The 17,526-nt window shown below is 55.6% G+C and overlaps 1 protein-coding gene across 1 annotated transcript; it reads right to left on the reverse strand.

The window, feature by feature from the left end:
- Positions 1-11,437: 11,437 nt before the first annotated feature.
- Positions 11,438-14,039, reverse strand: AP5Z1 (adaptor related protein complex 5 subunit zeta 1). The gene has a single exon (XM_073632557.1). The coding sequence runs from the start codon at positions 13,976-13,978 to the stop codon at positions 11,576-11,578; it is 2,403 nt and encodes an 800-aa protein (XP_073488658.1). The 5' UTR covers positions 13,979-14,039; the 3' UTR covers positions 11,438-11,575.
- Between the last annotated feature and the right edge of the window lie 3,487 nt (positions 14,040-17,526).

Raw genomic sequence — 17,526 nt, forward strand, 5'->3', positions numbered from 1 at the left:
TGTCCAATGTCACATTTTGAGGCGAGTGTGAGCGAGGCTTTAGGGGGAAGATTCTCATAGACGTGCCCATTGGGGAGTCATCAACAGATACGTTTGCTACTCCCACCAATACTAGACTGCTGAAGTCCCTTCCCCAGCTACCCGGCTCACTATATTCAGAAACCTTAAGCCCAACGTGGACCTTTCAAGTGGGTCATACCGGTGCCCCCGAACACGTTCCTCACCCCCTCTGGGATACCAGCTGGGATTAGTGCTAGATGTGGTGTGCTGTTCTCTGCCGGATCCTCCTCTCCATCCCAGGTATGCGACATCCCCTGGGAAGGAGGGGAGGAGGGGCTGGCGGGGAACAACAACCACAAGAGGATCCCAACCGCTTCCCTGCCTGCCCCTCCTCTCCATCCCAGGTGTTTGTTGTGGTGGGCTGTTCCCTGCCTGCCCCTCCTCTCCATCCCAGGTGTTTGTTGTGGTGGGCTGTTCCCTGCCGGGCCCTCCTCTCCATCCCAGGTGTTTGTTGTGGTGGGCTGCTCCCTGCCGGGCCCTCCTCTCCATCTCAGGTGTTTGTTGTGTTGGGCTGTTCCCCGCCGGGCCCTCCTCTCCATCCCAGGTGTTTGTTGTGTTGGGCTGTTCCCCGCCGGGCCCTCCTCTCCATCCCAGGTGTTTGTTGTGGTGGGCTGCTCCCTGCCGGGCCCTCCTCTCCATCCCAGGTGTTTGTTGTGTTGGGCTGTTCCCCGCCGGGCCCTCCTCTCCATCCCAGGTGTTTGTTGTGTTGGGCTGTTCCCCGCCGGGCCCTCCTCTCCATCCCAGGTGTTTGTTGTGGTGGGCTGCTCCCTGCCGGGCCCTCCTCTCCATCCCAGGTGTTTGTTGTGGTGGGCTGTTCCCTGCCGGGCCCTCCTCTCCATCCCAGGTGTTTGTTGTGGTGGGCTGTTCCCTGCCGGCCCCTCCTCTCCATCCCAGGTGTTTGTTGTGGTGGGCTGCTCCCTGCCGGGCCCTCCTCTCCATCCCAGGTGTTTGTTGTGGTGGGCTGTTCCCTGCCGGGCCCTCCTCTCCATCCCAGGTGTTTGTTGTGGTGGGCTGTTCCCTGCCTGCCCCTCCTCTCCATCCCAGGTGTTTGTTGTGGTGGGCTGTTCCCTGCCGGGCCCTCCTCTCCATCCCAGGTGTTTGTTGTGGTGGGCTGTTCCCTGCCGGGCCCTCCTCTCCATCCCAGGTGTTTGTTGTGGTGGGCTGTTCCCTGCCGGGCCCTCCTCTCCATCCCAGGTGTTTGTTGTGTTGGGCTGTTCCCCGCCGGGCCCTCCTCTCCATCCCAGGTGTTTGTTGTGGTGGGCTGCTCCCTGCCGGGCCCTCCTCTCCATCCCAGGTGTTTGTTGTGGTGGGCTGCTCCCTGCCGGGCCCTCCTCTCCATCCCAGGTGTTTGTTGTGGTGGGCTGCTCCCTGCCGGGCCCTCCTCTCCATCCCAGGTGTTTGTTGTGGTGGGCTGTTCCCTGCCGGGCCCTCCTCTCCATGCCAGGTGTTTGTTGTGGTGGGCTGCTCCCTGCCGGGCCCTCCTCTCCATCCCAGGTGTTTGTTGTGGTGGGCTGTTCCCTGCCGGGTCCTCCTCTCCATCCCAGGTGTTTGTTGTGGTGGGCTGTTCCCTGCCGGGCCCTCCTCTCCATCCCAGGTGTTTGTTGTGGTGGGCTGTTCCCTGCCGGGCCCTCCTCTCCATCCCAGGTGTTTGTTGTGGTGGGCTGTTCCCTGCCGGCCCCTCCTCTCCATCCCAGGTGTTTGTTGTGGTGGGCTGCTCCCTGCCGGGCCCTCCTCTCCATCCCAGGTGTTTGTTGTGGTGGGCTGTTCCCTGCCGGGCCCTCCTCTCCATCCCAGGTGTTTGTTGTGGTGGGCTGTTCCCTGCCTGCCCCTCCTCTCCATCCCAGGTGTTTGTTGTGGTGGGCTGTTCCCTGCCTGCCCCTCCTCTCCATCCCAGGTGTTTGTTGTGGTGGGCTGTTCCCTGCCGGGCCCTCCTCTCCATCCCAGGTGTTTGTTGTGGTGGGCTGTTCCCTGCCGGGCCCTCCTCTCCATCCCAGGTGTTTGTTGTGGTGGGCTGTTCCCTGCCGGGCCCTCCTCTCCATCCCAGGTGTTTGTTGTGTTGGGCTGTTCCCCGCCGGGCCCTCCTCTCCATCCCAGGTGTTTGTTGTGGTGGGCTGCTCCCTGCCGGGCCCTCCTCTCCATCCCAGGTGTTTGTTGTGGTGGGCTGCTCCCTGCCGGGCCCTCCTCTCCATCCCAGGTGTTTGTTGTGGTGGGCTGCTCCCTGCCGGGCCCTCCTCTCCATCCCAGGTGTTTGTTGTGGTGGGCTGTTCCCTGCCGGGCCCTCCTCTCCATGCCAGGTGTTTGTTGTGGTGGGCTGCTCCCTGCCGGGCCCTCCTCTCCATCCCAGGTGTTTGTTGTGGTGGGCTGTTCCCTGCCGGGTCCTCCTCTCCATCCCAGGTGTTTGTTGTGGTGGGCTGTTCCCTGCCGGGCCCTCCTCTCCATCCCAGGTGTTTGTTGTGGTGGGCTGTTCCCTGCCGGGCCCTCCTCTCCATCCCAGGTGTTTGTTGTGGTGGGCTGTTCCCTGCCGGCCCCTCCTCTCCATCCCAGGTGTTTGTTGTGGTGGGCTGCTCCCTGCCGGGCCCTCCTCTCCATCCCAGGTGTTTGTTGTGGTGGGCTGTTCCCTGCCGGGCCCTCCTCTCCATCCCAGGTGTTTGTTGTGGTGGGCTGTTCCCTGCCTGCCCCTCCTCTCCATCCCAGGTGTTTGTTGTGGTGGGCTGTTCCCTGCCGGGCCCTCCTCTCCATCCCAGGTGTTTGTTGTGGTGGGCTGTTCCCTGCCTGCCCCTCCTCTCCATCCCAGGTGTTTGTTGTGGTGGGCTGTTCCCTGCCGGGCCCTCCTCTCCATCCCAGGTGTTTGTTGTGGTGGGCTGTTCCCTGCCTGCCCCTCCTCTCCATCCCAGGTGTTTGTTGTGGTGGGCTGTTCCCTGCCGGGCCCTCCTCTCCATCCCAGGTGTTTGTTGTGGTGGGCTGTTCCCTGCCGGGCCCTCCTCTCCATCCCAGGTGTTTGTTGTGGTGGGCTGTTCCCTGCCGGGCCCTCCTCTCCATGCCAGGTGTTTGTTGTGGTGGGCTGTTCCCTGCCTGCCCCTCCTCTCCATCCCAGGTGTTTGTTGTGGTGGGCTGTTCCCTGCCGGCCCCTCCTCTCCATCCCAGGTGTTTGTTGTGGTGGGCTGTTCCCTGCCTGCCCCTCCTCTCCATCCCAGGTGTTTGTTGTGGTGGGCTGTTCCCTCACGGGCCCTCCTCTCCATCCCAGGTGTTTATTGTGGTGGGCTGTTCCCTGCCGGGCCCTCCTCTCCATCCCAGGTGTTTGTTGTGGTGGGCTGTTCCCTGCCGGGCCCTCCTCTCCATGCCAGGTGTTTGTTGTGGTGGGCTGTTCCCTGCCTGCCCCTCCTCTCCATCCCAGGTGTTTGTTGTGGTGGGCTGTTCCCTGCCTGCCCCTCCTCTCCATCCCAGGTGTTTGTTGTGGTGGGCTGTTCCCTGCCGGGCCCTCCTCTCCATCCCAGGTGTTTGTTGTGGTGGGCTGTTCCCTCACGGGCCCTCCTCTCCATCCCAGGTGTTTGTTGTGGTGGGCTGTTCCCTGCCGGGCCCTCCTCTCCATCCCAGGTGTTTGTTGTGTTGGGCTGTTCCCTGCCGGGCCCTCCCCTCCATCCCAGGTGTTTGTTGTGGTGGGCTGCTCCCCGCCGGGCCCTCCTCTCCATCCCAGGTGTTTGTTGTGTTGGGCTGTTCCCTGCCGGGCCCTCCTCTCCATCCCAGGTGTTTGTTGTGGTGGGCTGTTCCCTGCCGGGCCCTCCTCTCCATGCCAGGTGTTTGTTGTGGTGGGCTGTTCCCTGCCTGCCCCTCCTCTCCATCCCAGGTGTTTGTTGTGGTGGGCTGTTCCCTGCCGGGCCCTCCTCTCCATCCCAGGTGTTTGTTGTGGTGGGCTGCTCCCTGCCGGGCCCTCCTCTCCATCCCAGGTGTTTGTTGTGGTGGGCTGTTCCCTGCCGGGCCCTCCTCTCCATCCCAGGTGTTTGTTGTGGTGGGCTGTTCCCTGCCTGCCCCTCCTCTCCATCCCAGGTGTTTGTTGTGGTGGGCTGTTCCCTGCCGGGCCCTCCTCTCCATCCCAGGTGTTTGTTGTGGTGGGCTGTTCCCTGCCGGGCCCTCCTCTCCATCCCAGGTGTTTGTTGTGGTGGGCTGTTCCCTGCCGGGTCCTCCTCTCCATCCCAGGTGTTTGTTGTGGTGGGCTGTTCCCTGCCGGGCCCTCCTCTCCATCCCAGGTGTTTGTTGTGGTGGGCTGTTCCCTGCCTGCCCCTCCTCTCCATCCCAGGTGTTTGTTGTGGTGGGCTGTTCCCTGCCGGGCCCTCCTCTCCATCCCAGGTGTTTGTTGTGGTGGGCTGTTCCCTGCCGGGCCCTCCTCTCCATCCCAGGTGTTTGTTGTGGTGAGCTGCTCCCTGCCGGGTCCTCCTCTCCATCCCAGGTGTTTGTTGTGGTGGGCTGTTCCCTGCCGGGCCCTCCTCTCCATCCCAGGTGTTTGTTGTGGTGGGCTGTTCCCTGCCGGGCCCTCCTCTCCATCCCAGGTGTTTGTTGTGGTGGGCTGTTCCCTGCCGGGCCCTCCTCTCCATCCCAGGTGTTTGTTGTGGTGGGCTGTTCCCTGCCGGGCCCTCCTCTCCATCTCAGGTGTTTGTTGTGGTGGGCTGTTCCCTGCCGGGTCCTCCTCTCCATCCCAGGTGTTTTTTGTGGTGGGCTGTTCCCTGCTGGGCCCTCCTCTCCATGCCAGGTGTTTGTTGTGGTGGGCTGTTCCCTGCCGGGCCCTCCTCTCCATCCCAGGTGTTTGTTGTGGTGGGCTGTTCCCTGCCGGGCCCTCCTCTCCATCCCAGGTGTTTATTGTGGTGGGCTGTTCCCTGCCGGGCCCTCCTCTCCATCCCAGGTGTTTGTATGTGAAATCCCATACGAAGGGGGGGCTGGCGGGGAACAGCACACAAAAGAATCCCAACCTCTTCCCTGCCATGCTCTGGGCATTTGTGCAGAAAACCCCAGTAGAAGTTTCACATTAAGTTGAAAGTTTAAATATGAATTACATTATTTAATGCTATTTCTAAAAATAATTATTTTTATATCATCAGCTGGCCGATCACAGCGATGTTCTGAGCTGTAGATGGGAACATTATTTCAGGGGCTCCCCAAGTTGAGAAACTCAGATCTAGCGACCTCTAGAGGGCCCTGTGCACCTCCGAGACACAACGGGGTTGGTGTAGTAAAGGGAAAGAGGCTTCTCATTTTGCAAAGGAATTGGGAAAGTCACATGGAAGGGAAAAAAAAGCCAGCAGAACTTCCCCATATTCACAAAGCTCTGGGGAAAACTCCCTTACAAAGTACACGGCCTATTTACCTTCAAAGTAAGTCACCCCCAGTGTCTCCAATCCACTTCTGAAGCACCTGACCGTCTTCTCAGTGGACCTCTACCTGAGACACGAGGAAAAGCCCCGCAATACCTCTGCAACAAAATAAAGCTCTACACCCCAGGTCCCTCCCTCTGGTCAACTAACCAGAACCTCCTCCACATCCCCAAGACCCGTTATAAATTAAAAGGCCAACGAAGGTTCGCAGTCCAAGGACCACGGCTATGGAACACTCTACCCGTGGACATCTGCTCGGAAGAAAACCATCTGGCCTTCAGGAAGAAGCTCAAGACCCATCTCTTCTGAAGACCCAGATGGACACTGGCGGCAAAAGCTCCTTGAGGCGATTTAGTTGGCATATGTAGCGCTATAAGTTAGTTATTCATTCACACAGGGTTACATTTCTGGATGAACTGTTTATAACAGGGGGAGGCAACTTGGGACCCTCCAGCTGTTGCAGAACTACTAGTCCCATCATTCCTCTGGGAGTAACTGCCAGCCTTGCAATGCCTCATGGGAAAGGTTGCCTATCCATGGTTTACTACAAACCTTCAAAGCTCAAATTCCTCCACCATGTATCTGGATGAAAGTTGCCGTACTTCCTCTGTTATGTGAGGCTCCTGTATCATCAGCACCACCTAGTGGCCACAATACGTCTTCTACCACACTCTATGACCACTAGATGGCGATGACAATATAGGAACCACAGGTTTTTTTTATTTTGTTTTTTTTTTTAAATAGAGCAGAGTAGGGGGTGCTAGAACCCCAGCCAGGTTTTTGTTGCCATCTGAGTCCCCGTTAGAGATTTCCACTGACTTCCTGTCTGGTTAAAATGGTTGTCAGTGGGAAAAGGAAGTGAGGACCAATCTCTATCAGGGAGCCCCAGGAAGACCTGACCTGACATACACACGGAGGAGGGGCCGTCCACACCATAAACGCAGTCCGGATGCTTTTCTGCATGTGCGTTTTTGATGCGTTCCAGTGCACCCCCCCCTTTCTTTTTCCTTAACTTTAAATAAGGGTCAGTTCACACCACATGCAGCCCAGGGCATTTTTTTTCTACATTAATAAACGCATGGAAAGAAGGTTATATGTGTTTTCAATGGCATAGTTCACACCCGTGCTTGTGATTCCAGTTCCAGGAAAAAAAAAAAACAAAGTAGAACATGCTGCGTTTTTCCAGCACTGGGATGCACCGGAACACGCACCGTCCTTATTTAAGGTTAAGGAAAAAAAAAAAAAGGAGGGAAAAAATGCACTGGACTACATCAAAAAACACACCAAAAACGCGCATGCAGAAAAGCATCTGGAATGCATTTTTATGGTGTAAACCAGCCCTAAGGACGTGCGTGTTACGGTGCGTTTTTGGTGCATTCCAGTGCATTTTTCATGCTTTTTGCAGCATTCCAGGACAGTCCAGTGCAGGAAAAATGCAGCATGTTCTACTTTTCTTTTCTGGAACTGCAAGCACCGGTATGAACAATGCCACTGAAAACCATATAGCCTACTTTCCAAATGCGTTTTTTGGACTGCATGTGGTGTGAACTGACCCGGAGATGGTTCCTTCCCCCCCCCCTCCCCCTCCATCATACACGTGTGCATTTTGTTTTTTTGTGTCCAGCTCCCCCATGCAGTATTCTGGCCCCCATGCACCCCCCCCCCCCGGTCCTCCTGAGGGCGGGTGCCAGAACATGGAAAGAGGACCAAGATGGAGGTCCCGGGCCAATGACACTCAAGGAGGACCAAGATGGAGGACCCGGGCCAATGTCACTCAAGGAGGACCAAGATGGAGGACCCGAGCCAATGTCTCTCAAGGAGGACCCGAGCCAATGTCTCTCAAGGAGGACCAAGATGGAGGACCCGAGCCAATGTCTCTCAAGGAGGACCAAGATGGAGGACCCGAGCCAATGTCACTCAAGGAGGACCAAGATGGAGGACCCGAGCCAATGTCTCTCAAGGAGGACCCGAGCCAATGTCTCTCAAGGAGGACCAAGATGGAGGACCCGAGCCAATGTCTCTCAAGGAGGACCAAGATGGAGGACCCGAGCCAATGTCACTCAAGGAGGACCAAGATGGAGGTCCCGGGCCAATGTCACTCAAGGAGGACCAAGATGGAGGACCCGGGCCAATGTCACTCAAGGAGGACCAAGATGGAGGTCCCGGGCCAATGTCACTCAAGGAGGACCAAGATGGAGGACCCGGGCCAATGACACTCAAGGAGGACCAAGATGGAGGACCCGGGCCAATGTCACTCAAGGAGGACCAAGATGGAGGACCCGGGCCAATGTCACTCAAGGAGGACCAAGATGGAGGTCCCGGGCCAATGTCACTCAAGGAGGACCAAGATGGAGGACCCGAGCCAATGTCACTCAAGGAGGACCAAGATGGAGGACCCGAGCCAATGTCTCTCAAGGAGGACCAAGATGGAGGACCCGAGCCAATGTCACTCAAGGAGGACCAAGATGGAGGTCCCGGGCCAATGTCACTCAAGGAGGACCAAGATGGAGGACCCGGGCCAATGTCACTCAAGGAGGACCAAGATGGAGGTCCCGGGCCAATGTCACTCAAGGAGGACCAAGATGGAGGACCCGGGCCAATGACACTCAAGGAGGACCAAGATGGAGGACCCGGGCCAATGTCACTCAAGGAGGACCAAGATGGAGGACCCGGGCCAATGTCACTCAAGGAGGACCAAGATGGAGGTCCCGGCCAATGTCACTCAAGCAGCAAAACCGCAGGACAGCGCTGGCTTTGCTGTGGGGGGGTGGGGTGAGAATGTATACAATAATAAAACACATTGAAGAGGGGGAGGGGAATTGGTGATGCTTTGCTATCACTTTATATAGTTCCCTTTGTGCAGTAATGTGGCCGTTGTCGGGATCTCTATCACATCAGCAGCCACTTCCCTGCCTGGCTCTGCAGAGGGGGGTGCGATCGACCCATCAGCTGCGTGCCACCGACGGGCAGATGGCGACAATCCCCTCTCTAGATGGCGGATGCTCCAGGGTGCGGTAGCATTAGCTCCATACAGCAGGTGGCGCTGTGTTCCCAGCAGAAATGGGGGGGCTTCCCGTCTGCTGCCAGAACAAACAAGGAGGTGGAAGCCTTGCACTTAAATCTATGGATACAAAGCTACCTCTGATTGGCCGAAGTGGAGATAGTGGTGTCATCTGCCCGCCTCTCCACCACAGCCAACCAGAGGTGGCTTTGTATCTACTGATAAGAAAAAAAGACTCCCTGTGAATGGCTGAGAAGCGCTCAGCCCGCCTCATCACTTACAGTAGAACTATAGGTAAAATGTTTTCATATCGGATGGAGTAAGAAGGGGGGGGGGGGTCATAACCCGGGATTTATTTTTTCGCCATCTGTGTCCCATTGAGATTTCCCTTCACTTCCTGTCCCATAGCCAAACAGGAAGTGAGAGGAAATCCCTACAAATTAGGGAGGACCCCCAGGTCACCAGAACTAGTGTCCCCATTAGGGGAGATTTCCCTTCACGTCCAATAGCCAAACAGAAAAAATAGGGGGACTTTGGAGGCACAGTAACACCAAGTATTTACATCAAAGATAATTTATTGAAAAAACATATACATAGAATATTGGTTAAAAACCACAAATCACCAAAATACAGCGAGATATTGAGTAGATCGATTGCTATACAAAGCCATCTATATACATCACAGCTCAGACATGTGGATAGCCATCCAGAGTAGCGGCAGGTCCGAGGCGATGGTTGAATAGCAGATCAAGGGATAACAGATTCGTATCACATAAGTGCTCAACTCGTTGCGCGTGTCGTCCACGCTTCTTCAGGAGGCGAACACTGTGTTGTGGTAAGTATAAATGTATCAAGTCATAAGAATGACCCCCAGGAGTTTGAAAAAAAAAGCAGACGGTGCAGATTAGCACCACACGTGTAAATTCAATAAAGATCTAAGGGGACATATGGTAAAACCAGTGATTGAATTATTTAATGGGGTATGTATGTTGTAGATAGTAAAGCCTCATAGAGCTAATGCAGATAGATATAGGGGCTTGTGAACAAAGCTTCAAGTAGCCAACAATTTTAGAGATGCCAAAAACACAGTAGTTACATCCGCCTGAGCCCCAGGGGGAGAAGATTAGCAGCGTGTGGTGCCGTCCGTAGGCTGGAGCGGGATTCTTATGACTTGATACATTTATACTTACCACAACACAGTGTTCGCCTCCTGAAGAAGCGCGGAAGACACGCGCAACGAGTTGAGCACTTATGTGATACGAATCTGTTAACCCTTGATCTGCTATTCAACCATCGCCTCGGACCTTCCGCTACTCTGGATGGCTATCCACATGTCTGAGCTGTGATGTATATTGATGGCTTTGTATAGCAATCGATCGACTCAATATCTCGCTGTATTTTGGTGATTTGTGGTTTTTAACCAATATTCTATGTATATGTTTTTTCAATAAATTATCTTTGATGTAAATACTTGGTGTTACTGTGCCTCCAAAGTCCAAAGTCCCCCTATTTTTTCTTTTGTCAATATAGTTTTAGGACGTGGCACGCTTATACTTCAATATGTATCCACAGTACCACTCTGTGTCATGATACTTTCTTCTGTTGTATTCAATAGCCGAACAGGAAGTGAGAGGAAATCCCAATTAAGGGGGATTCCCCCCAGGTCACCAGAACTGGTGTCCCCATTTGGGAGATTTGCCTTCACTTCCTGTCCCATAACCAAACAGGACGTGAGAGGAAATCCCTACAAATTAAGGGGGACCCCCAGGTCACCAGAACTAGTGACCCCATTGGAGAGATTTCCCTTCACTTCCTGTCCCAAAGAAGAAAGCGAGAGGAAATCCTTACAAATTAGGAGGGACCCCCAGATCTCCCCAATATGGAAACACTAGTTCTGGTGAGCTGGGGGTCCCCCTTCACTCGTAGGTTTTTCCTCTCGCTTCCTGTTTGGCTATGGGACAGGAAGTGAAATCTCCCCAAGGGGGACACTAGTTCTGGCGATTGCCCTTCACTTCCTCTCCTATAGCCAAACAGGAAGTGAGAGAAAATCCTTACAAATGAAGGGGGTCCCCCAGGTCACCAGAACTAGTGTCCCCATTGGGGATATTTCCCTTCACTTCCTGTCCTATAGCCAAACAGGAAGTGAGAGGAAATCCCAACAAATGAAGTGGGTCCCCCAGGTCACCAGAACCAATGTCCCCATTGGGGGAGAATTCCTTTCACTTCCTGTCCAATAGCCAAACAGGAAGTGAGAGGAAATCCCTACAAATTAAGAGTAACCCCCAGGTCACCAGAACTAGTGTCCCCATTGGAGAGATTTCCCTTCACTTCCTGTCCCATAGCAGAAAGTGAGAGGAAGTCCTTACAAATTAGGAGGGACCCCCAGATCTCCCCAATATGGAAACACTAGTTCTGGTGAGCTGGGGGTCCCCCTTCACTCGTAGGTTTTTCCTCTCGCTTCCTGTTTGGCTATGGGACAGGAAGTGAAATCTCCCCAAGGGGGTCCCCATTGGGGGAGATTTCCCTTCACTTCCTGTGAAATAGCCAAACAGGAAGTGAGAGGAAATCCCTACAAATGAAGTGGGTCCCCCAGATCACCAGAACCAGTGTCCCCATTGGAGAGATTTCCCTTCACTTCCTGCCCCACAGCAGAAAGTGAGAGGAAGTCCTTACAAATTAGGAGGGACCAACAGAACTAGTGTCCCCATTAGGGAGATTTCCCTTCACTTCCTGTCCTATAGCCAAACAGGAAGTGAGAGGAAATCCCTACAAATTAAGGGGAACCTCCAGGTCACCAGAACTAGTGTCCCATTGGAGAGATTTCCCCTCACTTCCTGTCCTATAGCAAAAAGTGAGAGGAAATTCTTACAAATTAAGGGGGACCCCCCAGGTCACCAGAACTACTGTCCCCATTGGGGAATTTCCCTTCACTTCCTGTCCCATAGCCTGAAACCTGAATCTGCTGAGCAGATGATTCCTCAATTGTCCGGAAACACAATAATGCACAACAAGACACAGTTGCTCGAGTGCTTTAATGTAAGGAAAATATATTCTCTCTCCAGGCAGCATGAATGAAATATACATATTGGGAATGGCTGAGACCTACAAGGCGGCCGGCACCATTGTCATCGAAACGTTATTGGGGGTGTGGTCATCCCGGGGTCTTCCTCTCCCTCTGCAGCAGATAACTGGAGGTCCGGATGGCGAGTGGCAGGGAGTAGGCACGGTCCTGGTGAAAGCATGGCTTACCCACATCGCCCGGAGGGGTCAGCACAAACTGAGCCACGCTAGGCAGCTTCAGGAGGTTGAGGAGCTCGGTGGCCCGTATGAGGATCTGCTCGCTGTCCTCCCTCCCGTACGCCGTCACCATGGCGGAGCTCTGCACGCAGGACCTCATCTTGGATAGGTAGAGGGACATCCTGGGGATGAGGTCCTGGCTGCGGGAGGCCAGCTTGGTGAGAGTCGTCATCAGGGTGGTGATCACCCGTGGCGAGGAGATGGGGGTGCTGGAGGAGCCTCGCAGCTGAGTGATCTCAAACAACAAGGCCTCCAGGACCTCGAAGAACCTGTTCACCTGCTCCACGGTGCAGCGCTTGTCGTAGGACACGGAGACGTACTCCCCAATGGCCCACACCACGTGGGTGAAGAAGGCCTCCTTGTTCTGGATGTTGCCCACCGTGCTTATAAAGTCCAGCAGCTCCCGAGAAAGTTCGATGACCATGGAGGGGTGGAGGCGGCACAGGTGAGGGATCTGGGAGCTCAGCACCCGGTGCGCCTCGGCCTGGAAGGCGGGGGAGCCGTAGAGGAGGCCGCTGCGCCCCAAGATGGTCAGCAGGACTTTGTTGACCAGGGGGCCGTCTGCAAACGTTGCGATGTTGCGGATGTAGAGCTGGAGGAGGGCGGGGACGACCTGCGCACACTGGACCACACGGGGAGAGGTGCTCAAGTCCGACAGTAGGTGCCGCAGCTGGGCGAAGTCCTCGGGGGGCGGCCCGTTCCATGCCTCGCAGCGCAGCAGGTACTGAAAGGCCTTCTTGTATTGGGGATGGCGGAACGCCTCGGCGGAGCTGGCGGGGAGCGAGGACAAGTCCGGGGCTGTCTTCTCCACCGACAGGGCAAAGTTCTGCTTGAGCTCCATGGCGGCCGTCAGGCACGGCAGGTCCAGCAAGGCGTGGAGCATCTCGATGGCCGAATCCGCCTTAAACAGGAGCGGGAGGAGCTCGGCGAACTCCGCCGCCAGCGACGGGGCGTTCCACGCCAGCAGCTTCAGGAGGTTGGGGAAGCCGGAGCGGAAGGCCTCCACGTTCTCTGCCAGGAAGGCGCCATTGGCTCTGCAGAAGCGGAGGAACTGGAAGGCCAGGGTGGGCCGGTGGTAGTAGTCTGCGGGGACCCTGGAGAAGAGGTGGCGGTAGACGGCCTCGGACTCCACCGCGGCGGCTTCGCTGTGGTTGAGGTAGAACTGGGCGACGGGCAGCAGGGCGGGCGCCAGGGAGGGCTCGGAGCAGAGGCGGCCGTGGAGGACCTTGAGGAGGGGGAGGGTCCGGTAGAGGAAGGACACATCTTGCTTACACAGGAGGTCGATGAGGAGGACGGCCTCCACCACGCAGGCCTTCTGGAGGTCCAGGTCGGCTCTCCTGGCCGGCTTGCGGTTGCATTGCTCCAGGACCCGGAGGCAGTACTCAAAGCTCTTCTCCCTCAGGCGTTCCCGGGGCGGGAGGAGGCGGCTGGAGGTGGACGAGGCGGACACCATGGAGATGACGGAGCCCTCCACCTCCGACTTATCTTCAGGCCCCGCCCCCGCCGTGCCGTAGAGGAGGAGCCAGCGGCGGAGGACGGAGAACCCTTGGACGTTCATCCACTGCTCCTCGCCCAGGTTGGGGCTCCCGCTGAGGACGGTGAAGAAGTCGGTGGAGGCCGCGCCGTCCACCTCGCAGATGGCGCCGGGCTGCCTGAGGCGGGGGCTGGTGAAGAAGCCGGCGGCGGGGGCCGCGGGGCCCCCCTGGTGGTGGAAGGAGGCGTAGCGCAGCCAGTCGGCCATCTTCTTGCTGACCCCGTTGACGTTCTCCTCCTGGAGGATCTCCGGGCGGGCGCCGGCCACTCCCATCAACGCCGGCAGGGCGGCCCGCAGGACGTGGCCCTCGGGGGCCCGGGACTCCAGCACGCGGCACAGGCGGGGCCCCAGGTCCGTCAGGTCGCTATGGGTGGCCTGGGCCAGCAGGGCGGAGAAGAAGGGGCCCCCGGGCTGAAGGTTGGGGCCCCAGGACAGGCTCACCTCGGGGGAGGGGCATAGCTGGACCAAGATGGCGGCACTCAGGGCCTGGAGCTGAGGCTGGGGCCCCCACAGAGTCTCTACTAACTGCCCCAGCAGGGGGGAGGGCAGGCGGCGGCGCCCCCTACTGGCGGCTGTGATCAGCTGCAGCCTCCGCAGGATCTCCGCCGTCTCCGGCCCGGGGCTGCTCAGGAGGCTCCGACACCGGCTATAGAACTTGTCCAGCTCCTCCCCCGACACTTCCCGGGCCTGCCGGAGCAGACTGTCCGCCGCCGGACCGAACATCCCGCAACACTTCCGGGTTCAAAGTCAGCTGACTGCGGAGGAGGAGTCACATGACGACCGAGCGCGCCGCTGTCTGTCTTCCGTGGAGTCACGTGATCATCCCCGCCTCCTCTTCCTCCAATGGTGGGATGTAAACAGGGCGTGTCATGGGAACTATTCCATTGCCATAGCAACCGGCTCTCTGCTTCCATAGCAACCAGCTAGTGTTCTCCTTTTCTGGAAAGTAAAGACTCTGATTGGTTGCCATGGTGACTGCAGAGCCCTGACTGGCCCCAGGAGCTGACAGTCTACCAGGATAACTATGTATGGGGGGACTCCAGTACCATTCCCAGTACTAGCACTGTACCAAGTCCTACCAACCCAAGAACCATACAAAGTCCAATCACCATACCTATCCCAGAACCATACCAAGTCCTACCAACCTAGAGTTGCCACCTCATCCCTCTAAACCCGAACACATATGAATTACACGGGTTCTGAGGTGAATATACTACAGACGAGGCACCAAGTTCAATTATCACCTTAATTAGCCTCAGAATCTGTGTAATTCATATGTGTTCGGGTTTAAAGGGATGAGATGGTAACCCTATACCAATCCCAGAACCATACCAAGTCCTACCACCATACCAATCCCAGAACCATACCAACCCAGTCCTACCACCATAACCATACCAAGTCCTATCACCATACCAACCCCAGAACCATACCCAGTCCTACCACCATAACCATACCAAGTCCTATCACCATACCAACCCCAGAACCATACCCAGTCCTACCACCATAACCATACCAAGTCCTACCACCATACCAATCCCAGAACCATACCAATCCCAGAACCATACCAAGTCCTACCACCATACCAATCCCAGAACCATACCAAGTCCTACCACCATACCAATCCCAGAACCATACCAATCCCAGAACCATACCAAGTCCTATCACCATACCAACCCCAGAACCATACCCAGTCCTATCACCATAACCATACCAATCCCAGAACCATACCAAGTCCTATCACCATACCAACCCCAGAACCATACCAACCCAGTCCTACCACCATAACCATACCCAGTCCTACCACCATACCAATCCCAGAACCATACCAACCCAGTCCTACCACCATACCAACCCCAGAACCATACCCAGTCCTATCACCATAACCATACCAAGTCCTATCACCATACCAATCCCAGAACCATACCAATCCCATACCCAGTCCTACCACCATACCTATCCCAGAACCATACCCAGTCCTACCACTATACCTATCCCAGAACCATACCCAGTCCTACCACCATACCAATCCCAGAACCATACCCAGTCCTACCACTATACCTATCCCAGAACCATACCCAGTCCTACCACCATACCTATCCCAGAACCATACCCAGTCCTACCACTATACCTATCCCAGAACCATACCCAGTCCTACCACCATACCAATCCCAGAACCATACCAAGTCCTACCACCATAACCATACCCAGTCCTATCACCATACCAATCCCAGAACCATACCCAGTCCTACCACCATACCAATCCCAGAACCATACCAACCCAGTCCTACCACCATACCAACCCCAGAACCATACCCAGTCCTATCACCATAACCATACCAAGTCCTACCACCATAACCATACCCAGTCCTATCACCATACCAATCCCAGAACCATACCAAGTCCTATCACCATACCAACCCCAGAACCATACCAAACCAGTCCTACCACCATAACCATACCCAGTCCTATCACCATACCAATCCCAGAACCAATCCAGTCCTACCACTATACCTATCCCAGAACCATACCCAGTCCTATCACCATAACCATACTAAGTCCTACCACCATACCAATCCCAGAACCATACCAATCCCATACCCAGTCCTACCACCATACCTATCCCAGAACCATACCCAGTCCTACCACTATACCTATCCCAGAACCATACTGTTACGTTCCCTACCGTGCCATGCAAATGGCCAGGCGTAGTCATGCCCCAAGTGGCTCAAGGAGGTATTGAACCCATGACTTTCTGTGTACTGCTCCTATTGTATTGCCTCTGAGCCACATCTCAGTTCATTATTCAGCCTGGTTTCCAGCTATGCCTTGTTCTGCATGCAGCACTGAGGGATATACTCTGGATCTTGCTTTGCAATTAGCACCTGTCACTCCTGGTTCAGCTGAGGCAGTTTATCTAATCAGCTGGGTATAAAACACTGCCTCACTCTGAGGGCTTGGTCGGTTCATTGTCTCTGTATTGCCAAAGGTTCCTGTGTTCCTGTGTTCCTGTGTTCCTGTGTTCCTGTGTTCCTGTGTTCCTGTGTTCCTGTGTTCCTGTGTTCCTGTGTTCCTGTGTTCCTGGACAGACTCCGGCTTCTGACCCTGGCTCTGTTTATCGTTTATTCTGACTTCTGGAATCCCTGACTACAGTTTCATCTTCACATTCCTTTGGTAAATCCCAGTCCTACCACCATACCTATCCCAGAACCATACCCAGTCCTACCACTATACCAATCCCAGAACCACACCCAGTCCTACCATCATACCAATCCCAGAACCACACCCAGTCCTACCACCATACCAATCCCAGAACCACACCCAGTCCTACCACCATACCAATCCCAGAACCATACCCAGTCCTACCACCATACCTATCCCAGAACCATACCCAGTCCTACCACTATACCTATCCCAGAACCATACCCAGTCCTACCATCATACCAATCCCAGAACCACACCCAGTCCTACCACCATACCAACCCCAACCCCATACCAAGTCCTACCACCATACCAATCCCAGAACCATACCCAGTCCTACCACCATACCAATCCCAGAACCACACCCAGTCCTACCACCATACCTATCCCAGAACCACACCCAGTCCTACCACCATACCTATCCCAGAACCACACCCAGTCCTACCACCATACCTATCCCAGAACCACACCCAGTCCTGCCACCATACCTATCCCAGAACCACACCCAGTCCTGCCACCATACCAATCCCAGAACCACACCCAGTCCTGCCACCATACCAATCCCAGAACCACACCCAGTCCTGCCACCATACCTATCCCAGAACCACACCCAGTCCTGCCACCATACCTATCCCAGAACCATACCCAGTCCTGCCACCATACCTATCCCAGAACCATACCCAGTCCTGCCACCATACCTATCCCAGAACCATACCCAGTCCTGCCACCATACCTATCCCAGAACCATACCCAGTCCTACCATCATACCAATCCCAGAACCATACCCAGTCCTACCACCATACCTATCCCAGAACCATACCCAGTCCTATCACCATAACCACACCCAGTCCTATCACCATAACCACACCCAGTCCTATCACCATACCAATCCCAGAACCATACCCAGTCCTGCCACCATACCAATCCCAGAACCATACCCAGTCCTGCCACCATACCAATCCCAGAACCATACCCAGTCCTGCCACCATACCAATCCCAGAACCACACCCAGTCCTACCACCATACCAATCCCAGAACCACACCCAGTCCTACCACCATACCAATCCCAGAAC

Source organism: Aquarana catesbeiana, linkage group LG05 (assembly GCF_042186555.1).
Source record: "Aquarana catesbeiana isolate 2022-GZ linkage group LG05, ASM4218655v1, whole genome shotgun sequence".
NCBI classification, from domain to species: domain Eukaryota; kingdom Metazoa; phylum Chordata; class Amphibia; order Anura; family Ranidae; genus Aquarana; species Aquarana catesbeiana.